We start from the raw sequence: 27,028 nt of genomic DNA on the forward strand, positions 1-27,028 counted from the left end.
GGAGCCAGGTTAGCTACTGTTAGCATGACTTCAGCTCAATGAGAGATCGGTACGCCCACGTTTAACTAGGTGACAGTTCAAATAGCTGGCTCACATGAGATGGTGGGTGGCCTTTGTATGGTCTTTAAAACACTACACATTAGGTAACAGTAAATCAATCAATCGATCAATCAATTTTATTTATAAAGCCCAATATCACAAATCACAATTTGCCTCACAGGGCTTTACAGCATACGACATCCCTCTGTCCTTTGGACCCTCACAGCGGATAAGGAAAAACTCCCCAAAAAACCCTTTAACGGGGGAAAACTGGTAGAAACCTCAGGAAGAGAAACTGAGGAGGGATCCCTCTTCCAGGACGGACAGACGTGCAATAGATGTCGTACAGATCAGATCAACTTAATAAATAACAGTAATCCGTATGACACAATGAGACAGAAAGAGAGACAGAGACAGAAACAGAGAGAGATGCAGGACAGACGGTAATGACAGTAGCTAACAACAACATTAATGAAAGTAATAATATTATAATTATGATTCTGGCTACTGTGGTACAATACGTTGAAAGTAAATATTAATATCTGACAATATTAACATATGTGACAATAATCATATGTGTATAATAACAGTAGAAGTATGACTAATGATAACAGCAGCAGCAGGAGGCATCTGGCAGGACCACGGCAGCAGCACAACCACACACGTCACACCGTCCAGGCACCGCTGCAATATAAGTTAACCTGCGAGACAGTGGAGCACAAAGGCTCCGGAGAAGAAGACGAGTTAGCAAGATGCAGTAACAGGACGAGAGAGAGAGAGAGAGCGAGAGAGCGCCCGGTGTATATGTGTAGGGGGGGGTCCCCTGGCAGACTGGGCTTGTGTGTGTGTGTGTGTGTGTGTGTGTGTGTGTGTGTGTATGTACATGTAAGTATATAGTAGTATAGTTCGTAGCTTAGACAGCATCCTCCTCTCTGACACCACCATCAGAGAGTCACACTCAGTTCCCACAAAGTCACTGGCAGTTTGTTGAGTCTGTTGTCGTCCGCCACCCTCAGCCTGCTGCCCCAGCACCCAACAGCATAGAGGATAGCACTGGCCACCACAGACTCATAGAAAATCCTGAGCATAGTCCGGCAGATGTTGAAGGACCTCAGTCGCCTCAGAAAATAGAGACGGCTCTGGCCCTTCCTGTAGAGAGCGTTAGTGTTCTTAACCCAGTCCAGTTTATTGTCAGTGTGTACCCCCAGGTACTTATAGTCCTCTACAGTGTCCACACTGACCCCCTGGATGGAAGCAGGGATCACCAGTGTCTTGGTCCTCCTCAGATCCACAGCCAGTTCTTTTGTCTTTGCCACGTTGAGCTGCAGATGGTTCTGCTCACACCATGTGACAAAGTTATCCACAGCTGCCCTGTACTCATCCTCATCACCCTTGCTGATACATCCAACTATAGCAGAGTCATCAGAAAACTTCTGAAGATGGCAGGTCTCAGTGCAATAGCTGAAGTCCGTGGTGTAGAGGGTGAAGAGGAAGTGAGAAAGGACAGTCCCCTGCGGGGCCCCAGTACTGCTGACCACTCTGTCTGACACACAGCATTGCAAGCGCACATACTGTGGTCTGCCAGTCAAGTAGTCTACAATCCAGGACACCAGGGGGGCATCCACCTGCATTGCTGTCAGCTTGTCACCCAGTAGAGCTGGACGGATGGTGTTGAACGCACTAGAGAAGTCAAAAAACATGACCCTCACAGTGCTCGCCGGCTTATCCAGATGGGTGTAGACACGGTTGAGCAGGTAGATGATGGCGTCCTCAACTCCAAGTCGGAACTGATAGGCGAACTGGAGGGGGTCCAAAAGTGGCTTGACCATGGGCCGGAGCTGCTCCAAGACGAGTCTCTCCAGGGTCTTCATGATGTGGGAGGTCAATGCCACGGGTCTGTAGTTCTTGGAGCCACTGGGACGCGATGTCTTTTGCACAGGAACGAGGCAGGATGTCTTCCACAGCAAGGGGACCCTCTGGAGACTCAGGCTCATGTTGAAGACATGCTGAAGTACTCCACATAGCTGGGGGGCACAGGCTTTGAGCACCCTGGGGCTGACACCATCAGGGCCTGCAGCCTTATTTGAGTGGAGTCTCATCAGCTGTCTTCTCACATGGTCAGCAGTGAAGCACACTGTGGAGGTGACGACATGTGGGGGAGGGGTGTAGTCCTCATGATGGAGAGAGCAGTCAGCCTGACCACAGGGGGAGGAGGTGTGAGGAGGAGGAGGGGGGGTCAAACAGGAGGGTGTTGAGGTGTGAGAGGGAGAAGTGGGGGAGGAGGGTGGAGTGGGAGATGGTTGACCAAGACAGACAGCAGAAGAGTCGGGGGGGGGGGGGGGGTAGGGTAGGGTTAGGGTTAGGGTTACCTCTCCTTAGCCTCCCTGATCTTCATCTTCAGCTCCCCTTGTATTGTTCTCACCTCCTCTCTGTTACCAGCTCTGAAGGCCCTCTTCTTTGCATTGAGGATGGCTTTGATGTCCTTTGTTACCCATGGTTTGTTAGTTGGGTAACAATGGACAGTCCTGGCTGGGACAGTGAAGTCCACACAGAAACTGATGTAGTCCGTGACGCATTCTGTGAGCCCGTCGAAAACAGCCCTGCAGTGTCTCGTAAGTCTCCTCCGACCATCTCCTCACTGTCCTCATGGACGCTGGCTGGCTCTTGACTAGTGGTACATAGCAGGGGTTGAGGTGCACCAGGTTGTGGTCTGACCTACCCAGAAGGGGGAGGGGGGAGCAGCTGTATGCATCTTTGGCGTTTGCATACAGCAAGTCTAGTGTTCTCTCCTCTCTGGTAGGGCAGCTCACATACTGTGTCAACAACATGAAGCCAGGGACAACAGCAATATTTAACAAAAATTCGGCTCCATTACAGCTCACAGGGTTCATTGACAAAACAACTGTCTTATACTAAACATGTTTTCCAAACAAATTTGACATGCTAATGTTTTTAGCACAAGCCTATGGCATTTTACATTGTATAAATTAGCCGAGTGAATAGCAGAGATTTCCTCCTCTTCACAGTTTGTCTCTTATCTGTGAAATCAGAGCTTTTGAATAGCTTTGTTTCAGCTCCTCCTGGACAGTTTGAGTCTGCAAGGAAACAGATCTGTGAAACTCACAGCAACTGCACCTGTGTGTTGGACAGCCATTCTGTTTCCACTGAGGGAAATGGTTTCAGCTCACAAACATGGACATTGAGTCAATGCAGAAGTATTAATTCCGCCTTAACACTTTCTGCAGTACTTCAGTGGTTTGAGCACAGAACACCTGAAAATGATTAGTAGGAGCTTGATGTGAAACATTTGATGCTCAACATCTGTGCTGTTTGTGGGAGCAGCTGTTGAATCTGAACAGATCTCAGTGGTTTTCAGTGTCCAGGAACTTGACTCACAGCAAACTCTGGCATCCCAGGACCCAGTGTTCTCACATAAAGAGGACCAAGAGGACCTGAACCACAATTAAGACCCAGGAGCCTCCACACATTAAAGAGGACCAGGAGGACCCAGAGCCTCCACATTAAAGAGGACCAGGAGGACCCAGAGCCTCCACACATTAAAGAGGACACAGGAGGACCCAGAACCCACTGTGAGGGAGGACCCAGAGGACTAGACACAGTTCAGTAAGGAGGAGGACCCAGAGAGGAATGAGGACACACATTAAAGAGGACCAGAGAGACCGACCCAGAACCCCACACATTAAAGAGGACCAGGAGACCCAGACACATTAAAGAGGACCAGGAGGACCCAGAGCCTCCACACATTAAAGAGGACCAGGAGGACCCAGAGCCTCCACACATTAAAGAGGACCAGGAGGACCCAGAACCCCCACACATTAAAGAGGACCGGGAGGACCCAGAGCCTCCACACATTAAAGAGGACCAGGAGGACCCAGAACCCCCACACATTAAAGAGGACCAGGAGGACCCAGAACCCCCACACATTAAAGAGGACCAGGAGGACCCAGAGCCTCCACACATTAAAGAGGACCAGGAGGACCCAGAGCCTCCACACATTAAAGAGGAACAGGAGTTCACATTCTCTCCTGTCCCTGTGAAGAGTGAAGATGATGAAGAGAAACCTCAGTCCTCACAGCTTCATCAAAGACACACTGAACAGATGGAAACTAGAGCTGATGGAGAGGACTGTGGAGGACCAGAACCAGCCAAGAACTCAGATCCAGATACACATTTACAACCTGAGACTGATGACAGTGATGATTGGATAGAGACCAGAGAACCTCAGTCAGGTTTAAACTCTCTTAAAAATGATGAAGACCCTGTTAGTGACTTGGAATATAGTGCTGATGAGAAACCATTTAGCTGCTCTGAGTGTGGGAAAAAATATAGTCACAGTTCAACACTAACGATTCACATGAGATCCCATACAGAAGAAAAACAATTTAGCTGCTCTGTGTGTGGGAAAAGATTTTGTAGAAGTGGAGTTCTGAGGACACACATGAGAACTCACACAGGAGAAAAACCATATATTTGCTCTGAGTGTGGGAAAAGATTTCCTCAAAAAAATCATCTGAAGACACACATGACAACTCACACAGGAGAAAAAAGATTTAGCTGCTCTGAGTGTGGGAAAAGATTTCTTCGAAGTGGAGATGTGAGAAGACACATGAGATTTCATACAGGAGAAAAACCATTTAGCTGCTCTGAGTGTGGGAAAAGATTTCTTCGAAGTGGAGATGTGAGAAGACACATGAGATTTCATACAGGAGAAAAACCATTTAGTTGCTCTGAGTGCGGGAAAAGATTTTCTCTGTCAGGTGCTCTGAAGACACACATGAGAACTCATACAGGAGAAAAACCATACATCTGCTCTGAGTGTGGGAAAAGATATTCTCGCTCATCTACTCTGAAGGTACACATGAGATCTCATACAGGGGTTTGGAAAGATATTCCCGCGCAAAGAAAACTTAGTCAAGTGACAGTCCACACAGGAGAGAAACCTCTCCGCTGCCATGTTTGTAACCAGAGATTCACTTGGCCTCACCAACTCAGAAACCATCAGTGTGTTGGTTGTCAGTCCTCACAGCCTCGTCAAAGTCAAAATGAGGAGAACAGAAAGGCAGAGCCTCCAGCCAGCAGCTCAGCTGAACAGATGGAAACAGAGGCTGATGGAGAGGACTGTGGAGGACCAGAACCAGCCAGGAACTCAGATCCAGATACACATTTACAACCTGAGATCGGTCACAAGACTGGAGAGTCTTCTGAGTCTTTTTGGGACCATCCTCTGTAAGCCCTAGAGATGGTTGTGCTGAAAATCCCAGTAAATAGACAGACCTTGGTTGGAACCAGTGGTTACTTGACTTCCTGTTGCCTTTCTATCATCTTGAACCAGTCTGGCCATTCTCCTCTGACCTCTGGCATCAACAAGGCATTTTGGCTCACTGGATATTTTCTCTTTTTGGGACCATCCTCTGTAAACCCTAGAGATGGTTGTGCTGAAAATCCCAGTAAATACTCAGACCAGTCCGTCTGGCACCAACAACCATGCCACGTTCAAAGTCTCTTAAATCACCTTTCTTCATCATTCTGATGCTCTGTTTGAACTTCAGCAGCTCGTCTTCACCATGTCTACCTAATAAAGTGGCCAGTGAATGTATAACTGTTGATCCATCATACAGCAGTAATGTGACAGTTGAAAAAGGAACCAGATACCTCTCTTTTTCCAATTCCACCTTAGGCTTAAGGAGTTAACCTTAAATTTACACACATAATGACTTCTTACATGAAAGGTTTAATTTGAATTTGAATATTTGCACTTTCTATATCTCAGACATTGAAACATCTTTTCTACTCTTGTAATTGACTTTTTTCAATATTGGTTGAGTTATAGTCATCAAAATATTGTGACTGTAAATTATGGAAATGTAAAGGTTGGTATCCAACTGGAGGACAAGAAAGCAGGGTTTGAGATCAATAATTTAATTATTTTGGCAATAAAAATTATATTTACAATTTTTTTTTTTTTTTTTTTTAGAAAACAAGCCCCTTTTTTCCTGCATTTCTACATGAGATCATTCTGTATTAAAAAATGTGTGAAATGCTGTAAAATTGGAAAGGCCCTATGTCTGTATGAATATATGTGGACCATAACCCTTTAAAACCCGAGCAAATTGGCCTGATTCCTTTCAAGAACACATAACAACGGCAATGAGCAACATTGCTCATTTCCTAGTTTTATGATAATTGTCAAAATTTTCCTTCCTCTTTCTTTTCTTTGTCATGTTTTCAGCTCTTGTGACATTTGCTATTTTCTTGAAATTTCTTGCTGAGGGGCTCATTGCCTTTTAACGACATTTTTGAAAGAAACCAAACCAATACACTTGGGTTTCAAAGATTTATATGCTTATGAAAGGTGTCTGGATGCTGCGCAAGGAAACTGATGTCTCTCCAGGTTTCAAAGGGTTAAATCCGGAATAACCACTTGTACTTTGTTATTTTATTTTTGTTTATATCTGTTTTGCAGTTAGCTTTAATACTGTAATCTATATTCATCTGTCAGGATGTGGCTTTTTTTTATTGTTGTAAATGCATTTCTTATTGCCTTTTTAAAAATTTGAATGCCACTAATGAAAAAAGAAAACACGCTTCCTGTGCCTTTTTATTGTTGCCAGGCAACCACGCCATCATCCCCTTACACTAACCTTCCAGTGTAATCAATCTACCCTTTATTTAGGCTAGTTGTTAAAAATGTTGAGGCAGAGGGTACTGTCTGTAGCTCTGGTTGAGGGTGAGAGGCTGTCAGCAGATAAACAGAGATCTGTGTGGGTACATGAGACCCAAAAAAAAGAGGCTGGATCATGGGGAGTACCACCAGTTGGTCCAGGAGCTTCTCCTCCATCATGGACATTTACAGTTATATTTTAGGATGTGTCAGGGGCAGTTTGACAACCTGGGGGGTATTCCATCAGCAGGCAAAAGGCAAATCCAGGCTTAAATGGCCAAGTCTGGCTAATGTGAGCCAGAGTTCTGTTCCGTCAAAGTGGCTAAGATTTGCCTTACATCAGTAACCATGGAAACCATGGTTCTGGCTAAGCCTGATACATCGAGCTAAACTCTGGTTTCTGTTCCATCAAACTGAGCCACAACTCCGTTCCATCGAGGTGGTTAACCTGAATCCCAGCCTAGTAACCATGGTAACTTACGCTGCCGGGCAATCCTGGTCTGTAGCAGGATGAAGGTGAGGATTAGCTCCATCTACAGTACAGGCCAAAAGTTTGGACACACCTTCTCATTCAATGCGTTTTCTTTATTTTCATGACTATTTACATTGTAGATTCTCACTGAAGGCATCAAAACTATGAATGAACACATGTGGAGTTATGTACTTAACAAAAAAAGGTGAAATAACTGAAAACATGTTTTATATTCTAGTTTCTTCAAAATAGCCACCCTTTGCTCTGATTACTGCTTTGCACACTCTTGGCATTCTCTCCATGAGCTTCAAGAGGTAGTCACCTGAAATGGTTTTCCAACAGTCTTGAAGGAGTTCCCAGAGGTGTTTAGCACTTGTTGGCCCCTTTGCCTTCACTCTGCGGTCCAGCTCACCCCAAACCATCTCCATTGGGTTCAGGTCCGGTGACTGTGGAGGCCAGGTCATCTGCCGCAGCACTCCATCACTCTCCTTCTTGGTCAAATAGCCCTTACACAGCCTGGAGGTGTGTTTGGGGTCATTGTCCTGTTGAAAAATAAATGATGGTCCAACTAAACGCAAACCGGATGGGATGGCATGTCGCTGCAGGATGCTGTGGTAGCCATGCTGCTTCAGTGTGCCTTCAATTTTGAATGAATCCCCAACAGTGTCACCAGCAAAACACCCCCACACCATCACACCTCCTCCTCCATGCTTCACAGTGGGAACCAGGCATGTGGAATCCATCCGTTCACCTTTTCTGCGTCTCACAAAGACACGGCGGTTGGAACCAAACATCTCAAATTTGGACTCATCAGACCAAAGCACAGATTTCCACTGGTCTAATGTCCATTCCTTGTGTTTCTTGGCCCAAACAAATCTCTTCTGCTTGTTGCCTCTCCTTAGCAGTGGTTTCCTAGCAGCTATTTGACCATGAAGGCCTGATTCGCAGTCTCCTCTTAACAGTTGTTCTAGAGATGGGTCTGCTGCTAGAACTCTGTGTGGCATTCATCTGGTCTCTGATCTGAGCTGCTGTTAACTTGCGATTTCTGAGGCTGGTGACTCGGATGAACTTATCCTCAGAAGCAGAGGTGACTCTTGGTCTTCCTTTCCTGGGTCGGTCCTCATGTGTGCCAGTTTCGTTGTAGCGCTTGATGGTTTTTGCGACTCCACTTGGGGACACATTTAAAGTTTTGCAATTTTCCGGACTGACTGACCTTCATTTCTTAAAGTAATGATGGCCACTCGTTTTTCTTTAGTTAGCTGATTGGTTCTTGCCATAATATGAATTTTAACAGTTGTCCAATAGGGCTGTCGGCTGTGTATTAACCTGACTTCTGCACAACACAACTGATGGTCCCAACCCCATTGATAAAGCAAGAAATTCCACTAATTAACCCTGATAAGGCACACCTGTGAAGTGGAAACCATTTCAGGTGACTACCTCTTGAAGCTCATGGAGAGAATGCCAAGAGTGTGCAAAGCAGTAATCAGAGCAAAGGGTGGCTATTTTGAAGAAACTAGAATATAAAACATGTTTTCAGTTATTTCACATTTTTGTTAAGTACATAACTCCACATGTGTTCATTCATAGTTTTGATGCCTTCAGTGAGAATCTACAATGTAAATAGTCATGAAAATAAAGAAAACGCATTGAATGAGAAGGTGTGTCCAAACTTTTGGCCTGTACTGTATGATCAAAAAATGTTCAATAGACAAGAACAAACACCTAAAAGACAGTTCTGCCAGTGCTTTTACACACTCACAACTGCCATGTAATGATAAAGTAATATGTAGATCATAAAATATATAACGTAATTAATAAAAAAAACTAATGAAAAACAAATTAAAATGTAATAAAAATAAGATAATTTAAAAAAAACCCACAATTTAATAAAAAACAAAACTATAATAAGATGAAACTGAGGCATTAAAAAAAGATTGTACATGAATATGTGATTGCTCTCCGACCCCCACCCCACTGTGTTTCCAATTGGCTAGCAAATTCACAGCCAATTAAGGTCAACTGACAACGGCCAGAGAAGGAGAGGGACACACCCAGAGAGACACAGAGACAGAGCAACAGAGAGTAAATTAGGAAATAATGGCATGCCCCTTCATCGAGGATCCTGTTGATGAGGAGGCCCACATTGTACAGAGGGCCTTCCAACCACCACTAGACCCAAGGGTCTTCCAGGACAGGACCAGTCCACTGATACAGACGGACTCCTATCTGTGGGAGAGGTACCGGTTCAGCAGGCAGAGCATAGTGTATCTATGCAGTTTGCTGGAACACACATTATAACGGTCACACGCTGCAGCCAGTCTCTGACCACTGTGCAGTCAGTCTGTACTGCACTGAGGTTCTTTGCTAGCGGTACATTCCTGGATAGTGTTGGTGATGCTGAGAGGCTAAGTAAGGCAGCTGTTTGCAGAGAGGTAAAAAGGGTGTATTTTCTATTCATTTTGATTATTTCTAGCATCACCATACATCATGCATAGGGCTTGATTTGTTCACATTAACATATGGTTATCTTTTATACTTATGAATTAACCATGACACAAAACAACCACATTAAAAAGGGACACACACCATTGTGGTCTGTCTGCTCCTCATCCTACAGCACATTCCATACATTTAAGGGGATTTTCCTTATTTTGATATAATCAGGGATAGAGCTTACAACTGATGAGAAATAGATAACTGATTCACTATCACCTGCATTCACTTCATAGTTTTCCTCATCTCCACTGAATTGATGGATTTGCTAAATGGAATTTTCTACAATCAATAGATAAATGTAACGTGATTATTTCCTATAAACTGATCATTTCTGAAATGTCATAATCTACAATCAATTATGTGATAAATGCCATGATTGACATAAAATAGTTTGATTAAATGCATCATCTGAAATGTACATAGGAATCAGTAGATAAATGTGATAAATAGTCGTTGCGTACCACTTACTCAAAGAACACTCTCTGTAAACGCGGCTCTTCTTCTTCTCTCAATTTATTGGTGGATCGCAACAACTTCCAGGTGCATACCACCACCACCTACTGTACAAGAGTGTGCAATGTATCCGAAATCATTCACTATTCCCTACTACATGCCATATAGCCTGTTTCTTAAATCCTACTCGTAAACACGGCTCCTCCTTTTTCTGTGGTTTAATGGCTGCGGGCCGCTGCGGGCATGCAGACTTACTTCCGCCTCCGGGTGGCGTATTCTGGTTTTCTGACTTGCGCTGTGTGTCTGACCCGACCGAGGCTACGCTAAATAGCCATATAGAGAAAGGCTTTTTTTTTTTTTTTTTATCGCTGTTGGGTTTAAATAAATATGCGGATCTTCAAGGTGGGGTGATACGAACTAGGGACAGTTTTATAAATGGTGAAAAGTTCCACACAGCTGCTTTAAGGAGGGACAAACTTGCATTAGCATACTGGATTCGGTTAAGAGGATGTGGGGATGAAAACACTACCAAAAGTGTCCTAAATGAATGTTGGGAATATAATAGTTTTAAGGGAAAAGGGTTTGGATGGAAGATCAAAGATCAGCATTAAACATGACACATACAACCAAGATTTAATTTGTAAAGGGTGAACGTAAAGCACTAATCAAGAAGAAAATCGATTAATTTTGGCAGAAGAAGTGGGATGAGGACAGTAAGGGCAGAACTTATTATGGAATACAAAACACAGTTAGAGCACAGAGCATTAAGGGAAGAAGTAGAAGAGAGGAAGTAGTCTTGTCGAGATTAAGATTAGATCACACTGGTTTGAATGTAGCTTTATTTTTATTGGGAAAAGTAAATTTGCGGGGTTGTGCAATTTGTAATAAATTAGAAAATGTGGAACATGTAATTATGCACTGTACTAAATATAATGAAGAAAGGATTACGTTACAACAAAGGGTGAGAGAGGCAGGACGAGACTGGAATTTGGAAGGGATACAGGGAACCAAGGGAGATAAGGTGTGGGGAATGCAGAGGGGAGTAATAGATTTCTTAGTTAGTACTGGTTTGTTTCATAGAATATAGCTGCTGACTGTCTTGTTTGTTTATTGTTACTATTTGTTTATTTATTTAGTTATTTATTCTCATATGATATGATATAATGTAAAACCAGATCCTGTTCTACATACTCCGGTACAGTAGGTGGCGGTATGCACCTTTTAAGTTTAAAATTGAAAGAAGAAGGAAAAAACCCGCGCATCGCGGAAACACTTCCTGGATTAAGATCCTCCTTGCTCGGCTTGGAAGCATGGGAGTGGTCGTCGAGGATGATGACGCCAGAAAAGGGAGACGGTGGCGCAGAGATTTAAAATTGTGTTTGATAAAGAATCTGAGAAGATAATCGACAGAATTAACTTTGAGTGAATGTGTGTGAGTTTACGCTGGTCTTCCCACTCCCATGGGTGCAGATCCCGGGGGGGATGAAAAACACAAATTGTCCCCCCCAATTCTAAATAACCTAAATGATTGAAATTGAACAAATGTACACAGTAGTCCCATATACTAGGAAAAAAAAGGGAAGATGATGAGGAGAATTGGGAATCTGTGAGAGGCGAGAGATGAGAACATGAGTAGACATAACATGCCTGAGACCCTGAAACACGAAGTAGCATTAACTAACAGGGAAGCAGTGAAAAGGAGGGGGATGGCTCCATGTACTATTGGCTTTTTAAGAGAAATAAACAGTAAAGGTAAGCATATGATTCTCTGTGTAGTGCTTTTTGAATGACTTGGTGATGAGCGTCTATGAAATCATGAAATATGCTGGCAATCTCAAGCGCTCTGTGGGCATGATTTGCACGTGTGCAATTAAAAAAAAAAAAAAAAAAAAATCACAACTGATTGTGTCCCCCCCAAACCTGTCATCAGATCTGCACCCATGCCCACTCCAGTCGGGTGAAAATGGGCTCCCGCAGCGGTTTTCGCGGTCGGGGAGGCTTTACTCGTGTTGCAGGAAATCTGGACCGAGACTCCATGGCTGGGCACAGCTGGTCCGGGAATGGGTCGGGCTCTGAGATAGGGCAAGACTGGAACAATGATGAGATGGAGCTGGAAGGAAATAAGGGACAGAAGAGGGGAGATCCGAACCAGCAAGAAAGTTTGAGAGGAGGAAACATTCACAAGAGGCAGAGAAGTGAGATAGGTGTGAGTTTGGATGAAAGTGTGAAAGGGAGGTTTAGCCCAGAGGGAGGGCAATAAGCTGGTGGTGATCTTACGCTTTGGGGAGGCTGAGCAGAAAAAGATGAAAGCTATTAATCCACTGATGGTGACAAAAGACCTAGGCAGCTGGGGGAGATCAAAAAGTGCTACCTGATGGGAATCTCCTGGTGTCATGCTCAGATGAGGGACAAGTAGAAAAACCTAAGGGTATGAAAGAAGTAGTAGGTTTGGTCTGAGTCTACTGCACTGTAGGTAGTGATCACTATCCCGTATTGTGCACGCTAGGTGGTCAGGTGGAGGGGGGTGCAAGGGGTGGTAACACTCGGTGGGTGTTAGGTAAGGCGGACTGGAGTTTATTTAAGATGACTAGTGAAGAGATTTTAGGTAAGATTGACTTATTGGTGGATGTTGATGAGATAAATAAGGGGTTCTCATCGGGGGTTATAGAGGCAGCAGAGAGAGCGATACCTCAGAGTAGGGGTGGGAGGGAGAGGAAGCTGGTCCCATGGTGGTCTGAGGAGTGTCAGCAGGCGGTGAAGGAAAGGAATAGGCCATTTAGGTTAGTTAAGAAGACACTTTCCCAACAGCACCTGTTCCAGTATAAAAGAGCCCAGGCACTTCTGAGGAAGATAGTGAGGAGGGCAAAGAGAGCAGCCTGGAGGGGGTATTGTAGTGGAATAGGGCGGACAGCGCCAGTGGGAGAAGTGTGGGGGATGATAAAGAAGATGGGGGGAGACAGGAGAGAATGGGGATACCCAGTGTTGGTGTGTGGTGAAGAGACAGCAATATCAGATGGGGAGAAGGCAGAACTTATGGCCAGATCTTTCTCTAAGGCGCATGATCTGAAGAATCTGTCTGAAGAAGGAATAAGGAGGAGGGAAGCTACCTTGAGTCTCCATCCGGGTGTGGTAGGTAGGAAGGAGAGGGGAGGGGATATTCTTGATGAACCTTTTACGTTAGCAGAGATGGTAAGAGCTATAAATAAGTCCAAGCCCACTTCTCCTGGCAAAGATAGGGTGTGTTATAAAATGCTGCAAAACCTGGGGGATGAGGCTTTGGGGGCGTTGTTGTATATCTACAACAGAGTGTGGGAGGAGGGGAAACTGCCGCAGGGGTGGAAAGAAGCAGTGGTAGTGCCGGTCCAGAAACCAGGCAAGGACCCTACATTACCATCTAGCTACAGACCAATAGCTTTGACTTCTAATATTTGCAAAGTGATGGAGAGGATGGTGACAGACAGGTTATATTATGTGCTGGAGAGGAGAGGTGTACTGGCGGGATATCAGTGTGGTTTTAGGAGAGGAAGAAACACCATGGTTGCTGTGATTAGACTAGAGGATGAGGTAAGGAGAGCCCAGGCTAACAAGGAGTCAGTGATAGCTGTATTTTTTGATATAGAGAAGGCTTATGACATGATGTGGAGAGAAGGTCTGCTGATAAAATTGCACAAGTTGGGAATAGGTGGGAGAATGTTTAATTGGATTAGAGATTTTTTAACTGACAGAAAGATTCAGGTTCGGATTGGCTCTGTTTTATCCAGTCAGTTCCAGATCAGTAACGGGACTCCTCAGGGGAGTGTCATCAGTCCTCTTCTCTTTACTATCATGATTAATGATATTTTTGCTGGGGTACAGGGGGACATAGGGAGGTCCCTATTTGCTGACGATGGGGCTCTCTGGAAAAGGGGGAGATGTTTGGAAAATGGGGTAAGGAAGGTGCAGGAAGCAATAGATGAAGTGGAGCAGTGGGGGTTGAAATGGGGCTGCAGGTTCTCAGTGGAGAAGACGCAGACTGTGTTCTTCATGAGGAAGAAGGTGGAGGATGGTCTCAGGCTCAGGTTATATGGGCAAGAGCTGGAGAGGGTTGAGTCTTTTAAGTATTTGGGGGTGGTATTTGATGCTCGTCTGACATGGGAAAGCCATGTTAAGAGGATAGGAGAAAGGGGAAAAAAGGTGTTGAATGTGATGAGGTGCTTAGCAGGTAGGAGTTGGGGGCTAGTTGTGAGGCTCTGAGGGCAGTGTATGTGTCACTGGTGAGGTCGGTGCTGGACTATTGCTGTTTGGTGTATGGGTTGGCGGCCCAGACACACCTCAGGAAGCTGGATGCGCTTCAGGCCCAGGCTTTAAGGATCTGCAGTGGGGCATTTAAGTCTTCGTCAGTATCTGCTCTGCAAGTGGCCATGAATGAAATGCCACTGGAAATAAGAAGGGGACAGCTGATGGCTAATTACTGATCTAGTTTGCAGGGACATGGAGACTCTCACCCTACTATGGGGTGCTAAGGGACTGCTGGGAGAATGGAAAGAGAAAGAAGAACTTTGGCCGAGTAGGTAAGGATGTGGCAGGAGAGTTTGGAGTAGGGGGGTTACGGTTATGCCCATCGGTGGTGTACCTAGTCGTGGCTCCCTGGATGTTGGAGTGGCCTGTAGTGGATTGGCGGCTGTTGGAGGAGAAAAAGACTGGAAGAGGGGTGGTGGTAGGGGTCTTTAAGAGTCTCACTCGGGTTTCTTATAGGGATTTTACTCTGATATTTACAGATGGATCGAAGGACATGGAGACCGAGGTGACAGGGTTTGGAGTAGTTGTTCCAGAGAAGGGGGTGTCACTTAACAGGAGGACTACGAACAGACTGAGTGTGTACACTGTGGAGATGGTAGCTGTGCTGATGGCGCTCAGATGGGCTGAGCATGCTCGGGTGGAGAGCGTGTTAATATGCTGTGACTCGGCTTCAGTGTTAACTAGCTTAAGGTCCTTCCATTCTGGAAGCAGGCAGGGCTTGCTATATGAAATTTTGATGTGTGTGACTCGGTGTGTGAGTCAGGGTAGTAGTGTGAGATTTCTGTGGGTTCCTGCACATGTAGGAGTGGTGGGCAATGAAGAGGCAGATGCGTTAGCTAAGAGGGCTCTAAAGAAGGAGAGAGTAGATATGCGTATTAGGATTAGTAAAGCAGAGGCAAAGGGGATAATTTGGGAAAAGGCAAATCAGTTATGGCAGGCTAGATGGGATAAGGAAGAGAAGGGTCGGCACTTCTACCAAGTGCAGCGTAGTGTTAAAGGGCAGGGGGTCAGGAGTGGCAGCAGGAGGGATGAAATAGGATGGATGAGGCTAAGGTTGGGACACTGTGTGCTGAATAAAACACTGAAGATGATAGGGAGGCACCAGTCAGGGTTATGTGAGGGGTGTGGGGAGGAGGAAGAATCAGTGGAACATGTATTGCTGTGGTGTAGGGCATATGAAGAACATAGGAGAAAGATGAAGGACAAGATGAGAAGTGTGGGGATCCTGGGATTTGAGCTAAAGGATATACTCAGTGAGGGCAGTGGGGCTAAATTGAAGATGGTGGTGGAGTTTCTGAAGAGCATAGGGGTGTATGACAGAATATAAGGATAAGGGATGTAGGAAATATGTAACTATTATTATTATTATTTAATTATATTATTATTTAATTAATTAATTTAGTTTTTATTTTATTTATTTATTTATTTGTGTTTTTATTTCTTTCTTTATTTTTTTTTTTGTTAGTTAATTAAACAATTTATTTCTATTTATTTACTTAGGGCAAGGAAATAAGCAAGTTGGGTTATTGGAGCCTGACCCACACCCGGGTCAGAAGGTGGCGGTAATGCCCCGTTGTAAAGGTGGCCAACTGCCGTTAAACTCCACGAAGAAGCAGAAGCATCGGCACAACACGCAACATCACGAGCTCAAACGCCTCTAGACATTCAGCTTAAAACAGCACATTTGGAAGAGTTTAAACGCTTTATTTAAACGCTCACTACTTTTAAAGTGTGAAAATGTCGAACGTCCAAATGCTGAGATCGTTTGTGAAGCAGCGACTAACTCCGGCTGATGGAGAGATATTTGGGCTGTTTGAAAGAACGATAGCAGAGTACGAGGAGGGACATTGTCGATCAAAAGAGGAGAACGAGCGACAACGGAAACTACTGGACGCTGTTTTCAACCCTCAGCTTCGGTTACACAGAGCAGGTTTGTTCATTAAACATTACAAGTTCATTATTAATAATATAACTGCAGCTTTGTTCAATAAATATTCAGTCTGTCGACGATTTAAAGCCACGTTAGCTTCTGTGGTGCCGTTAGCTTCTGTGGTGCCGTTAGCCTCTGTGGTGTCGTTAGCTTCTCTGGTGTCGTTAGCTTCTCTGGTGTCGTTAGCTTCTGTGGCGTCGTTAGCTTCTGTGGCGTCGTTAGCTTCTCTGGTGTCGTTAGCTTCTGTGGTGCCGTTAGCTTCTGTGGTGCCGTTAGCTTCTCTGGTATTGTTAGCTTCTCTGGCGTCATTAGCTTCTTGGGTATTGTTAGCGTCTCTGGTGTCGTTAGCTTCTGTGGTGTCGTTAGCTTCTGTGGTGCCGTTAGCTTCTGTGGTGCCGTTAGCTTCTCTGGCGTCATTAGCTTCTTGGGTATTGTTAGCGTCTCTGGTGTCGTTAGCTTCTCTGGCGTCATTAGCTTCTTGGGTATTGTTAGCGTCTCTGGTGTCGTTAGCTTCTGTGGTGTCGTTAGCTTCTGTGGTGTCGTTAGCTTCTGTGGTGCCGTTAGCTTCTGTGGTGCCGTTAGCTTCTCTGGCGTCATTAGCTTCTTGGGTATTGTTAGCGTCTCTGGTGCCGTTAGCTTCTCTGGCGTCATTAGCTTCTTGGGTATTGTTAGCTTCTCTGGTGCCGTTAGCTTCTCTGGTGTTGTTAGCTTCTCTGGCGTCATTAGCTTTTCGGGTATTGTTAGCTTCTCTGGTGTCGTTAGATGGTCTGGTGTCTTTAGCGTCTCTGGTGCCGTTAGCTTCTCTGGTGCCGTTAGCTTCTCTGGTGCCGTTAGCTTTTTGGTGTCGTTAGCTTCTCTGGTGTCGTTAGCTTCTCTGGTGTCGTTAGCTTCTCTGGCGCCGTTAGCTTCTCTGGTGCCGTTAGCTTCTCTGGTGTCGTTAGCTTCTGTGGTGTCGTTAGCTTCTGTGGTGTCGTTAGCTTCTCTGATGCCGTTAGCTTCTGTGGTAGTGGCAATGTGGTAAAAGCCTCCCTGAATATAAAATGTAAATGACAGACAGCAGGAGGGAGCTCCGACAGCTTTGAAATAAAAACGTAGCAAGGTGAAACAGAACGGCCCGTCGTAATTTCTGATATATAATATGCCAGAAACACAAGTCTATCAAGTTGATCAGGATCAGGTGCGGCTCTCTGTTTCTTTACAATATTACCTGCCGACTAGAGGTTTAACGATACATTGATCTACATCGATTTATTGATTAACGATCCGATTATATCGATGCAAAATGAAAACTTCAATGCATATTGTCATCTTAAAGATGCACATTTATTTTGAAATTCACATAGCACGTCTGTGTCACCATTTCTGGGCAAGCGCGCCTCCACTCAAACAACAAACTGAGCTCAGAAATAAAATGGTCAAATCATATTCTAGTTGTTTTTGTGAGTTGATGTAAAAGATTGTGTTAGATGGGCGTATGATATCGCGTCTTATCGATCACAGGCTCCTCAATCGAATCGAATCAAAATCGTATCGTGACAGACTTTGTGATATCAGCAAACATCGCATCGTCATCCAAACAAATCGATATAATATCGTATCGTGATGAAGCTGGTGATTTACACCCCTACTGCCAACGCTCAGAGCACACAGACGTTCCTAGCGCACACAGGTATTTATGGGCCAGCTTTGAGAGTTGCACCTGTTGGACTCTGTCTCTCCACCAAAGCAGCGGGTTGCTGTCTGCAGAAAGAGGAGTCTCCTTCATGTAGGCTTGCATCTCCAGGATGCCGACACCGCTACCTTTACCAAAGTTACTGCATTTATACAAGTCCCCAAACAGGCTCCCCATTGCTCCCAGGGCAGCAGCTGCCTTTTCTCCCTCTTGTGTACAGTCACTGTCTGTCTCATTGTCCTTCATCTCGTGTGATAAGGTATCACTGACGAGATTTCTCTGTTCGGGTGAAAGGTGGATTAAGGGAGAGAACCAGGGGGTCAGAAAGGCTGTTTTATTGAGAAGCATCCACTTGCTGCTCTCTTCACTGTAGCGCATTTTCAGATTGGCCACCATCCGGCCTGTGAAAATAATAAAATAAATTTAGCCCTATATCACACACTACGTGAAAATGTAAAACTGCATTCACATCTCTAATTGTATTAGAGATATTAGGCGTTGTGAAAAATATGTATTGTTGCAGTGTAGAGGGTATTATGAACTTCATATTTAATAAAGAATAAAAGTCAAATACCTCTCACTTCTTTGATGGCTGGTTTATGCGATGCGTAAATCTGAGAATGCTAATCCACCACGTTCTTTAGATTTTACTAATGAGTTTGACCATTTTTTTGTTATTCCAAATAAAATTAGTTATCATTCCATCTCTTAAAACTTTGTGGGGGGATTGGAACTGGTAGGGCTTGAAAAAGGAAGAGGAACTGCAGGAAGACCACCATTTTTACTGTATCTATTCTACTAAAAATAGAATCTGGTATTGTTTTCCATCTGGTCAGGTCTTGTTTAATTTTTTTCTCTAACTTCTGATAATTAACTTCATAGATTTTATTTAGGTCCGAATGGATTGTTATTCCTAAGTATTTGGTACCACTTGAATTTGAGGTTTCCTTTTGAGTCTTCTGTTGGTTGTTTACCTATACATATAGACTCACTTTTACTTTCGTTAATTTTATATCCTGAATGTTCACTATATTCTTTTATTGTTTTAATAAGTTCTTGAAGTGAAGTTTCAGGTGTAGTCAGATAAAGTATAATGATATACATAAAGTGCTAGTTTGACATTCCTGACCTATAAGCAAACCCTTTATTTCATCTTGCTGTCTGATTGCTTCTGCAAGAGGTTCCATACATAGATTAAAAATTGATGCGGACAGTGGATCTCCTTGTCTGGTTCCTTTATGTATATGAAAGTGTCTTGATAGGGTGCCATTAACTCTTACTTGAGCCACTGGGTTTTTGTACATTGATTTTAACCATGAAATAAAGGTTGGATGGAAACCAAATGCTTTAAATGTTGTAAAGATATATGGCCACAGGACTCTATCGAAAGCTTTTTCAGCATCAAGTGTCAGCAAAAGCAAGTCTTTTCTATTTTTTTGAGAATCAATCACATTTAAAGTGCGTCTTATATTATCAGATAAAAATCTATTGGAGATAAAACCAGACTGATCTGTATCTATTATATCTGGGAGGATGTCTTTAAGCCTGTTTGCTAAAATAGATGTTAATATTTTTTGATGTGTGTTCAGTAAAGATATTGGTCTACAGGAAGATCTATCCGTTTTATCCTTCCCTTCTTTATATATGACTGTGATTATGGATGAGTTCCATGTTGAAGCCCAATTCCCTGATTCTAGGGCAAAGTTATAGGCTTTTTGTAATACAGGTGTCAGGAATTCTCCAAACTCCTGATAGAATTCATTAGTGTACCCATCATCTCCTGGGGCCTTTCCTTTTTTTAGCTTTCTAATTTGTTGTTTTCTTTCATCCATTGTTACTGGTTTAATAAGGTTAGCATTTTTGGATATTGAAACTTGTTTTAATTTAAGTTTGTCAAGATATATTTCTGTTCTTCTTGTATCTATACTTTAAGCATCATCCCTGTGTAATTCCTCATAGTATTTTGCAAATGCTTCTGCAATTTCAGTTTTGTCTGTTAGTATTTCTGATTTATCATCCTTTAACTTAGTAATATATGATTTACTTTTGTGCTTCTTGAGCCTATAAGCTAAAATTTTCATTGATCTTGGCCCCTCATCGTAATACTCTTGTTTTATAAATATTAATAATTTTTCCACTTCTTCTGTCCGCAGTCTAATTCAATGCATTTTTTCTTCAGCTGTTTATTTCATTTCAGATCGCGTGATTTTTATGTTTGTCTTCTCATACTTTTATTTGTAATTTGAGTTCCATCTTAATTTGTTCCCGTTGTCTTTACTGATGAGTACTTCATTATTTCTCCCCTCAAGACAGCTTTCGCCCCCTCCCATAAAATTACATTGTTAATTTCCTCCGTGTCATTTAGTTTAAAATATTCAGTAAAGGTTTTTTTGACAGTCTCTTTTAAACTTCCGTTTTGTAAGAGGGAATTATTCATCCTCCATACATATTCCTTTACTTGAGTTTAATCTGACTGTTAAGGTGACCGTAGCGTGATCTGATAGCGTTATTGTTCCGATAGTGCATTTTTTAATAGTTGCTATGTCTTTCTTAAACACGAAGAAGTAGTCCAATCTATTATATGTTGAATGTCTATTAGAATAATATGTATAATTATTTGTTCTTGGATGCAGTGTTCTCCATACATCCAGCATGCCTAACTCTCTACATGCTTTCCTGAAGATATTTGCATTTTTTTCTGCTTCATGTTTATGTCCTGCCGTTGAATCTATAGAATTTAAAACAAGATTCCAGTCACCTCCAATAATAATTATTCCTTTTCCATGTGTCACTATTAAATCTAGAATTTGGTTCATAAGATCAGTGCCTTCGTCTGGCGGATAGTTAATATTTATAAGTGTTATTTCAATGTTTTCTATTCTGCCCATCAGTAAAACAAACCTTCCTTCCTTATCCATTATACTATTTATCTTCTGAAATTATATGGTTTTTTTATAATGATCACTACGCCTCTCCTTGATGAGCTATATGAGGAGAAAAAAACTTCAGCGTTTGCGATTTTTCCCAACTTCTTATGTTCCTCTTGTGTTAAATGTGTTTCTTGGAGAAACAGTTTATCTCCCTTTTCTTTTTTCAATTGTTGTAGAATCTTTTTTCTCTCCATGAATTTCAGGAGATTTATACCGAAACCAACGTTCAGTATTCATTCTAACTAGAACTTGGGCAGGATCGCAGACCCTCTGTGCAGTTATTCAGCCCTGAAAAGTTTAAGCAAAACATAAAACAACAAAAAACAGTAAAACAACAATCCCACATGTGAAATATTATCATTAACATCGTATCAATGGTGCAGTCGGCTTCCTGATAAGCTACCTTAGAACCAAGGTAGCTGGTTTTTCTCCGTGCGCATCTCATTGCATGGATAGTCTGTGTTCTACTCATGAACAAGAAAAAAGAATATATGTATGTTCCAAACTAGTAGGCAAATTCCTTTCCTCCCATTTCCTTTAAACGCTCTTCTTTCCTCTAAGCTAAGATGAAATATCTACTCTTCTGATCTGATAAGCAAAAAAAAAAAAAAACTCACTCAGACACACACACGCACACACACAATTTCTATTTTTCTCTTTTACTTCTCGCTTAATCTAAAAATACAGATACAGGAAACAGATTTTGATGGGAGAGCTGTCAGACTTGACTCACAGCAAACTCTGGCATCCCATGGACAGTCATTCTCACATAATTCACATAAGCCTGAACAAATGAAGAGCTGCACTGGAGCCTCCAAACATGACAAGAGTCTGAATGGATGTTAATGATTGCTGCGAAAATGAAAGCTTAGCTCAACCTCACTCACTCTGACACAGCTGAGTGAACACTGTGAAGCTGTTTGATGCTCAGAGATCTGTAGAAGTTCAGTAAGGAGTTTTTGGGCTGTGATGTGAATGAACGACAACATTTCTCTGTAACATGTGTGTGTTTCCTGTTTCCTGCAGACGTCCAGCAGCTGTTGGTGGTTAAAGAAGAGGTTCCCCCTGAGCAGCAGGAGTGGAGCTCCAGTGTGGACCAGGAGGACCCAGAGCCTCCACACATGAAAGAGGACCAGGAGGACCCAGAGCCCCCACACATGAAAGAGGACCAGGAGGACCCAGAGCCTCCACACATTAAAGAGGACCAGGAGGACCCAGAGCCTCCACACATTAAAGAGGAACAGGAGGACCCAGAGCCTCCACACATTAAAGAGGAACAGGAGGACCCAGAGCCTCCACACATTAAAGAGGACCAGGAGGACCCAGAGCCCCCACACATTAAAGAGGAACAGGAGGACCCAGAACCCCCACACATTAAAGAGGAACAGGAGGACCCAGAGCCCCCACACATTAAAGAGGACCAGGAGGACCCAGAGCCCCCACACATTAAAGAGGAACAGGAGGACCCAGAACCCCCACACATTAAAGAGGAACAGGAGGACCCAGAGCCCCCACACATTAAAGAGGACCAGGAGGACCCAGAGCCTCCACACATTAAAGAGGAACAGGAGGAACTCTGGATCAGTCAGGAGGGAGAGCAGCTTCAAGGGCTGGAGGAGGATGATATCATCAAGTTCCTTTTCACTCCTGTCCCTGTGAAGAGTGAAGATGATGAAGAGAAACCTCAGTCCTCACAGCTTCATCAAAGACACACTGAACAGATGGAAACTGGAGCTGATGGAGAGGACTGTGGAGAACCAGAACCAGCCAGGACCTCAGATCCAGATACACAGATACAACCTGAGACTAATGACAGTGGTGATGATGATGATTGGACAGAGACCAGAGAACCTCAGTCAGGCTTAAACTCTCTTAGAAATGATGAAGACCCTGTTAGTGACTTGACGTGTAGTGCTGATGAGAAACAATTTAGCTGCTCTGAGTGTGGGAAAAGATTTTGTAGAAGTGGAGTTCTGAAAAGACACATGAGAACTCACACAGGAGAAAAACCATATAGCTGCTCTGAGTGTGGGAAAAGATTTTCTTTGTCAGGTCATCTAAAGGCACACATGAGAACTCATTCAGGAGAAAGACCATTTAGCTGCTCTGAGTGTGGGAAAAGATTTTCTCAGTCGAGTGCTCTGAAAGCACACATGATAACTCACACAGGAGAAAAACCATATAGCTGCTCTGAGTGTGGGAAAAGATTTTGTAGAAGTGGAGTTTTGAAAACACACATGAGAACTCACACAGGAGAAAAACCATATAGCTGCTCTGAGTGTGGGAAAAAATTTTCTTGGTCAGGTCATCTAAAGGCACACATGGGAACTCATTCAGGAGAAAGACCATTTAGCTGCTCTGAGTGTGAGAAAAGATTTTCTCAGTCGAGTGCTCTGAAGGCACACATGATAACTCACACAGGAGAAAAACCATATAGCTGCTCTGAGTGTGGGAAAAGATTTTCTCTGTCAAATTCTCTGAAGATACACATGAAAACTCATACAGGAGAAAAACCGTTTAGCTGCTCTGAGTGTGGGAAAAGATTTTCTCGAACAGGTCAAGTGAAGACACACATGAGATTTCATACAGGTGAAAAACCATTTACCTGCTCTGAGTGTGGCAAAAGATTTTCTCAGTCAGGTGCTCTGAAGACACACATGAGATTTCATACAGGAGAAAAACCATTTAGCTGCTCTGAGTGCAGTAAAAGATTTTCTCAGTCAGGTGCTCTGAAGGCACACATGAGATATCATACAGGAGAAAAACCATTTAGCTGCTCTGAGTGTGGGAAAAAATTTTATCAGTCATGGTGTCTGAAGACACACATGAGAGTTCATACAGGAGAAAAACCATTTAGCTGCTCTGAGTGTGGGAAAATGTTTTCTTTGGCAGGTCATCTGAAGAGACACATGAGATCTCATGCTGGAGAAAAACCATTTAGCTGCTCTGAGTGCGGTAAAAAATTTTCAGAGTCAGGTACTTTGAAGGCACACATAAGAACTCATGCTGGAGAAAGACCATTTAGCTGCTCTGAGTGTGGGAAAAGATTTACTCGGTCAGGTGATCTGAAGGCACACATGAGAACTCATTCAGGAGAAAAACCATTTACCTGCTCTAAGTGTGGGAAAGGATTTTCTCAAACAGGATATCTGAGAAGACACATGTCAACTCATACAGGAGAAAAACCATTTAGCTGCTCTGAATGTGGGAAAGGATTTTCTCGAACAGGTCATCTGAAGAGACACATGACAACTCATACAGTAGTAATACCATATAGCTGCTCTGAGTGAGGGTAAAGATTTCCCCAAAATATTCATCTGAAGACACACATGGGCATTCACACAGGAAAAAAAAAACTATTTATCTGCTCTGTGTGGAAAAATTTTTTTTTCATCCACGTGATGTGAAGGCACACATGAGAACTCATTCTGGATAAAGACCATTTAGCTGCTCTGAGTGTGGGAAAGGATTTTCTCAAACAGGATATCTGAAAAGACACATGAGAACTCATACAGGAGTAAAACCATATAGCTGCTCTGAGTGTAGGAAAAGAGATGGAAACAGAAGCTGATGGAGAGGACTGTGGAGGACCAGAACCAGCCAGGAACTCAGATCCAGATACACATTTACAACCTGAGACTGATGACAAGACGGGAGAGTCTTCTGAACCTGAGACTGATGATAGTGACGATGATTGGAAAGAGACCAGATAATCTCAGTCATGTTTTTGCTGTGAACTTGTAGCTTCCTGTCAGCACCGCTAAACATGGATGATTTATTCATAACGATAGCAGAGTATGAGGAGGAACTTTGTCGATGAAAAGAGGAGAACGAGCGACAACGGAAACTACTGGACGCTGTTTTCAACCCTCAGCTTCGGTTACACAGAGCAGGTTTGTTCATTAAACATTACAAGTTCATTATTAATAATATAACTGCAGCTTTGTTCAATAAATATTTAGTCTGTCGACGTTTAAAAGCCACGTTAGCTTCTCTGGTGTCGTTAGCTTCTCTGGTGTCATTAGGTTCTCTGTTGGCGTTAGCTTCTGTGGTGTCCTTAGCTTCTCTGGTGCCATTAGGTATTTCTACTTCTGGCTGTCATGGGTTTTTTTTTTCTTTAGATATGTAATAGGACAAACATGCTCTTTTACAATTTAGTGGGATTTCTTAACTCATACGGGACACAGGTAACGTGTTTACTTCCTGTAAATAGAGCAGTAAATCTGATGTCCATAGATGTATTTTGTATTCATCTGTTTTAACATATCTGTAGCATGTTTTTCTGTATCATAATACATGTCTCAGGATTTCAGTCACCAGCCACTTTATTAGGTACATCTTGATAGAACCGGGTTGGATCCCCTTTTTAACCTCTTTAACTCCGTTCAGACACCGGCGTCTGCGCTCCCTCCCTCCTCTGTTAAATGGTATCTCACAGGCGCACTACGTCATCAAACCATGTGATGTTTGGTATCACCGGATTCAGGAATCTCTCGGCTTCAGGGCAGCCTAAACACACAACGTCCAACATCGCAATGAGTGGTGACAAGACATGTCATGCTGTTTTTCGAGGGGAAAAGTTAAAGGATTACTCGCAATCTCATGCAGAGCCGTCAGTGGCCGGGCAAGTACTTCCCAAATCTACTCCCCATCTAAATTCTGACTTGCCCTGCCTAAGAGGTTCTTATTCTGGCTGTGTGGTGCATATTTTCGCTCATGACTTATATGTTACGTGAGCAGAGACGCTCAGCCAATGGAGGCAGCAGCACATAAAAAAGCAGCACACTGCAACTGGCCCCTCCGAGGACAGAAACAGGAGAGGAAATACACCATTACAGGCCTGGAATTAAGTCATTTTTAGGGCAAGGCCACTTGGCCTTTGATAAATACAAATTTATTGGGGCACCAAGGCCAAAACCAATGGCACAATAACAATATGTGCTAACTACATTGAATGACGACAAAACAACATATATGTTGAAAAACAGTACTGAGATTATTAGAACTGGGTGTGCATGACTGGGGATATATCTCGTTTCTTGTTGTTTTGATTCATGTTCCTTATTTTTTAAGTCTTTGAAATCTCTTTATTCTTTTGTTATCTCCTAGTTATTAAAAAAAAATATTATTAGAAGAAAATTCTTTATGTTCCTTTCTCAGCACATTACATACATTTGAACTCTGCATTTGACCCATCCTACTGTATACACTGGGAGCAGTGGGCAGCCACAGTGCAGCGTCCGGGGACCAACTCTTTTGCCAATGCCAGTGGTCAGGGTCACTGACAGGAGTATTCACCTAACATAGCCTACATATCTTTAATTATAAAATTATTTATATGTCTCTATGTATATTTTTACATAAATCCCCAATATTTTATTTGCCTTTAAAAAAAAATCCTCTTCCTTCATTTAATTTGGCAATGTTTATTGTATTGTATTATATGTATGAATTCTCTACAGGATCTTGTATGTTCATTAATGTGTGTTCAATTTATTAAAAGAAAAGAAAGCTTCTCTGGTGCCGTTAGCTATTTCTACTTCTGGCCATCATGTTTCTTTCTTTAGCTATGTAATAGGACAAACATGGTCTTTAACAATTTAGTAACGTGTACTTCCTGTAAATAGAGCAGTAAATCTGATGTACATATATGTATTTTGTATTTATCTGTTTTAACACCTCATTTTGACACAAAGACGCAGTCATATCTGTCACATGTTTTACTGCATCGTAATACAGTACATGTCTCAGGATTACACTCACCAGCCACTTTATTAGGTACACCATGCTAGTACTGGGTTGGACCCCCTTTTTAATTCTTGGTGTCACAGATTAAAAAGGTATTAGAAAGATAGAAAGGTGCTCTATTGGACTGAGATCTGGTGACTGTGGAGGCCATTGGAGTACAGTGAACTCACTGTCATGTTTGAGATGATGTGAGCTTTGTGACATGGTGCGTTATCCTGCTGGAAGTAGCCATCAGAAGATGGGTACACTGGTCATAAAGGGATGGACACGCTCAGCAACAATACTCAGGTAGGCTGTGGTGTTTAAACCATGCTCAGTTGGTACT

The 27,028-nt window shown here is 43.1% G+C and overlaps 2 protein-coding genes across 2 annotated transcripts; both read left to right on the top strand.

The window, feature by feature from the left end:
* Positions 1-2,554: 2,554 nt before the first annotated feature.
* LOC125884246 (zinc finger protein 696-like) lies at positions 2,555-6,830 on the top strand. The gene is made up of 2 exons (XM_049569142.1): positions 2,555-2,651; positions 3,945-6,830. Exons 1-2 carry the CDS (start codon positions 2,555-2,557, stop codon positions 5,288-5,290), a joined length of 1,443 nt encoding a protein of 480 aa, XP_049425099.1. The 3' UTR covers positions 5,291-6,830.
* A 9,102-nt stretch (positions 6,831-15,932) lies between these two features.
* Positions 15,933-26,046, top strand: LOC125884158 (oocyte zinc finger protein XlCOF6-like). Its single transcript, XM_049568972.1, is given in 2 exon segments — positions 15,933-16,353; positions 21,982-26,046. Coding segments are annotated over 2 exon segments (2,574 nt in total). The 5' UTR covers positions 15,933-16,160; the 3' UTR covers positions 24,363-26,046.
* Positions 26,047-27,028: the final 982 nt, after the last annotated feature.

The sequence above is a fragment of the Epinephelus fuscoguttatus genome, linkage group LG23, assembly GCF_011397635.1.
Source record: "Epinephelus fuscoguttatus linkage group LG23, E.fuscoguttatus.final_Chr_v1".
In the NCBI taxonomy this organism is placed as follows: Eukaryota; Metazoa; Chordata; class Actinopteri; order Perciformes; family Serranidae; genus Epinephelus; species Epinephelus fuscoguttatus.

Coding starts and splice junctions, on each gene's coding strand:
- LOC125884246 (XM_049569142.1), top strand. CDS start 2,555: ATGGACAGTCCTGGCTGGGACAGTGAAGTCCACACAGAAACTGATGTA. Junction 2,652..3,944: donor AAACAGCCCTGCAGTGTCTC/GTAAGTCTCCTC, acceptor CAGAACCCCCAC/ACATTAAAGAGGACCAGGAG.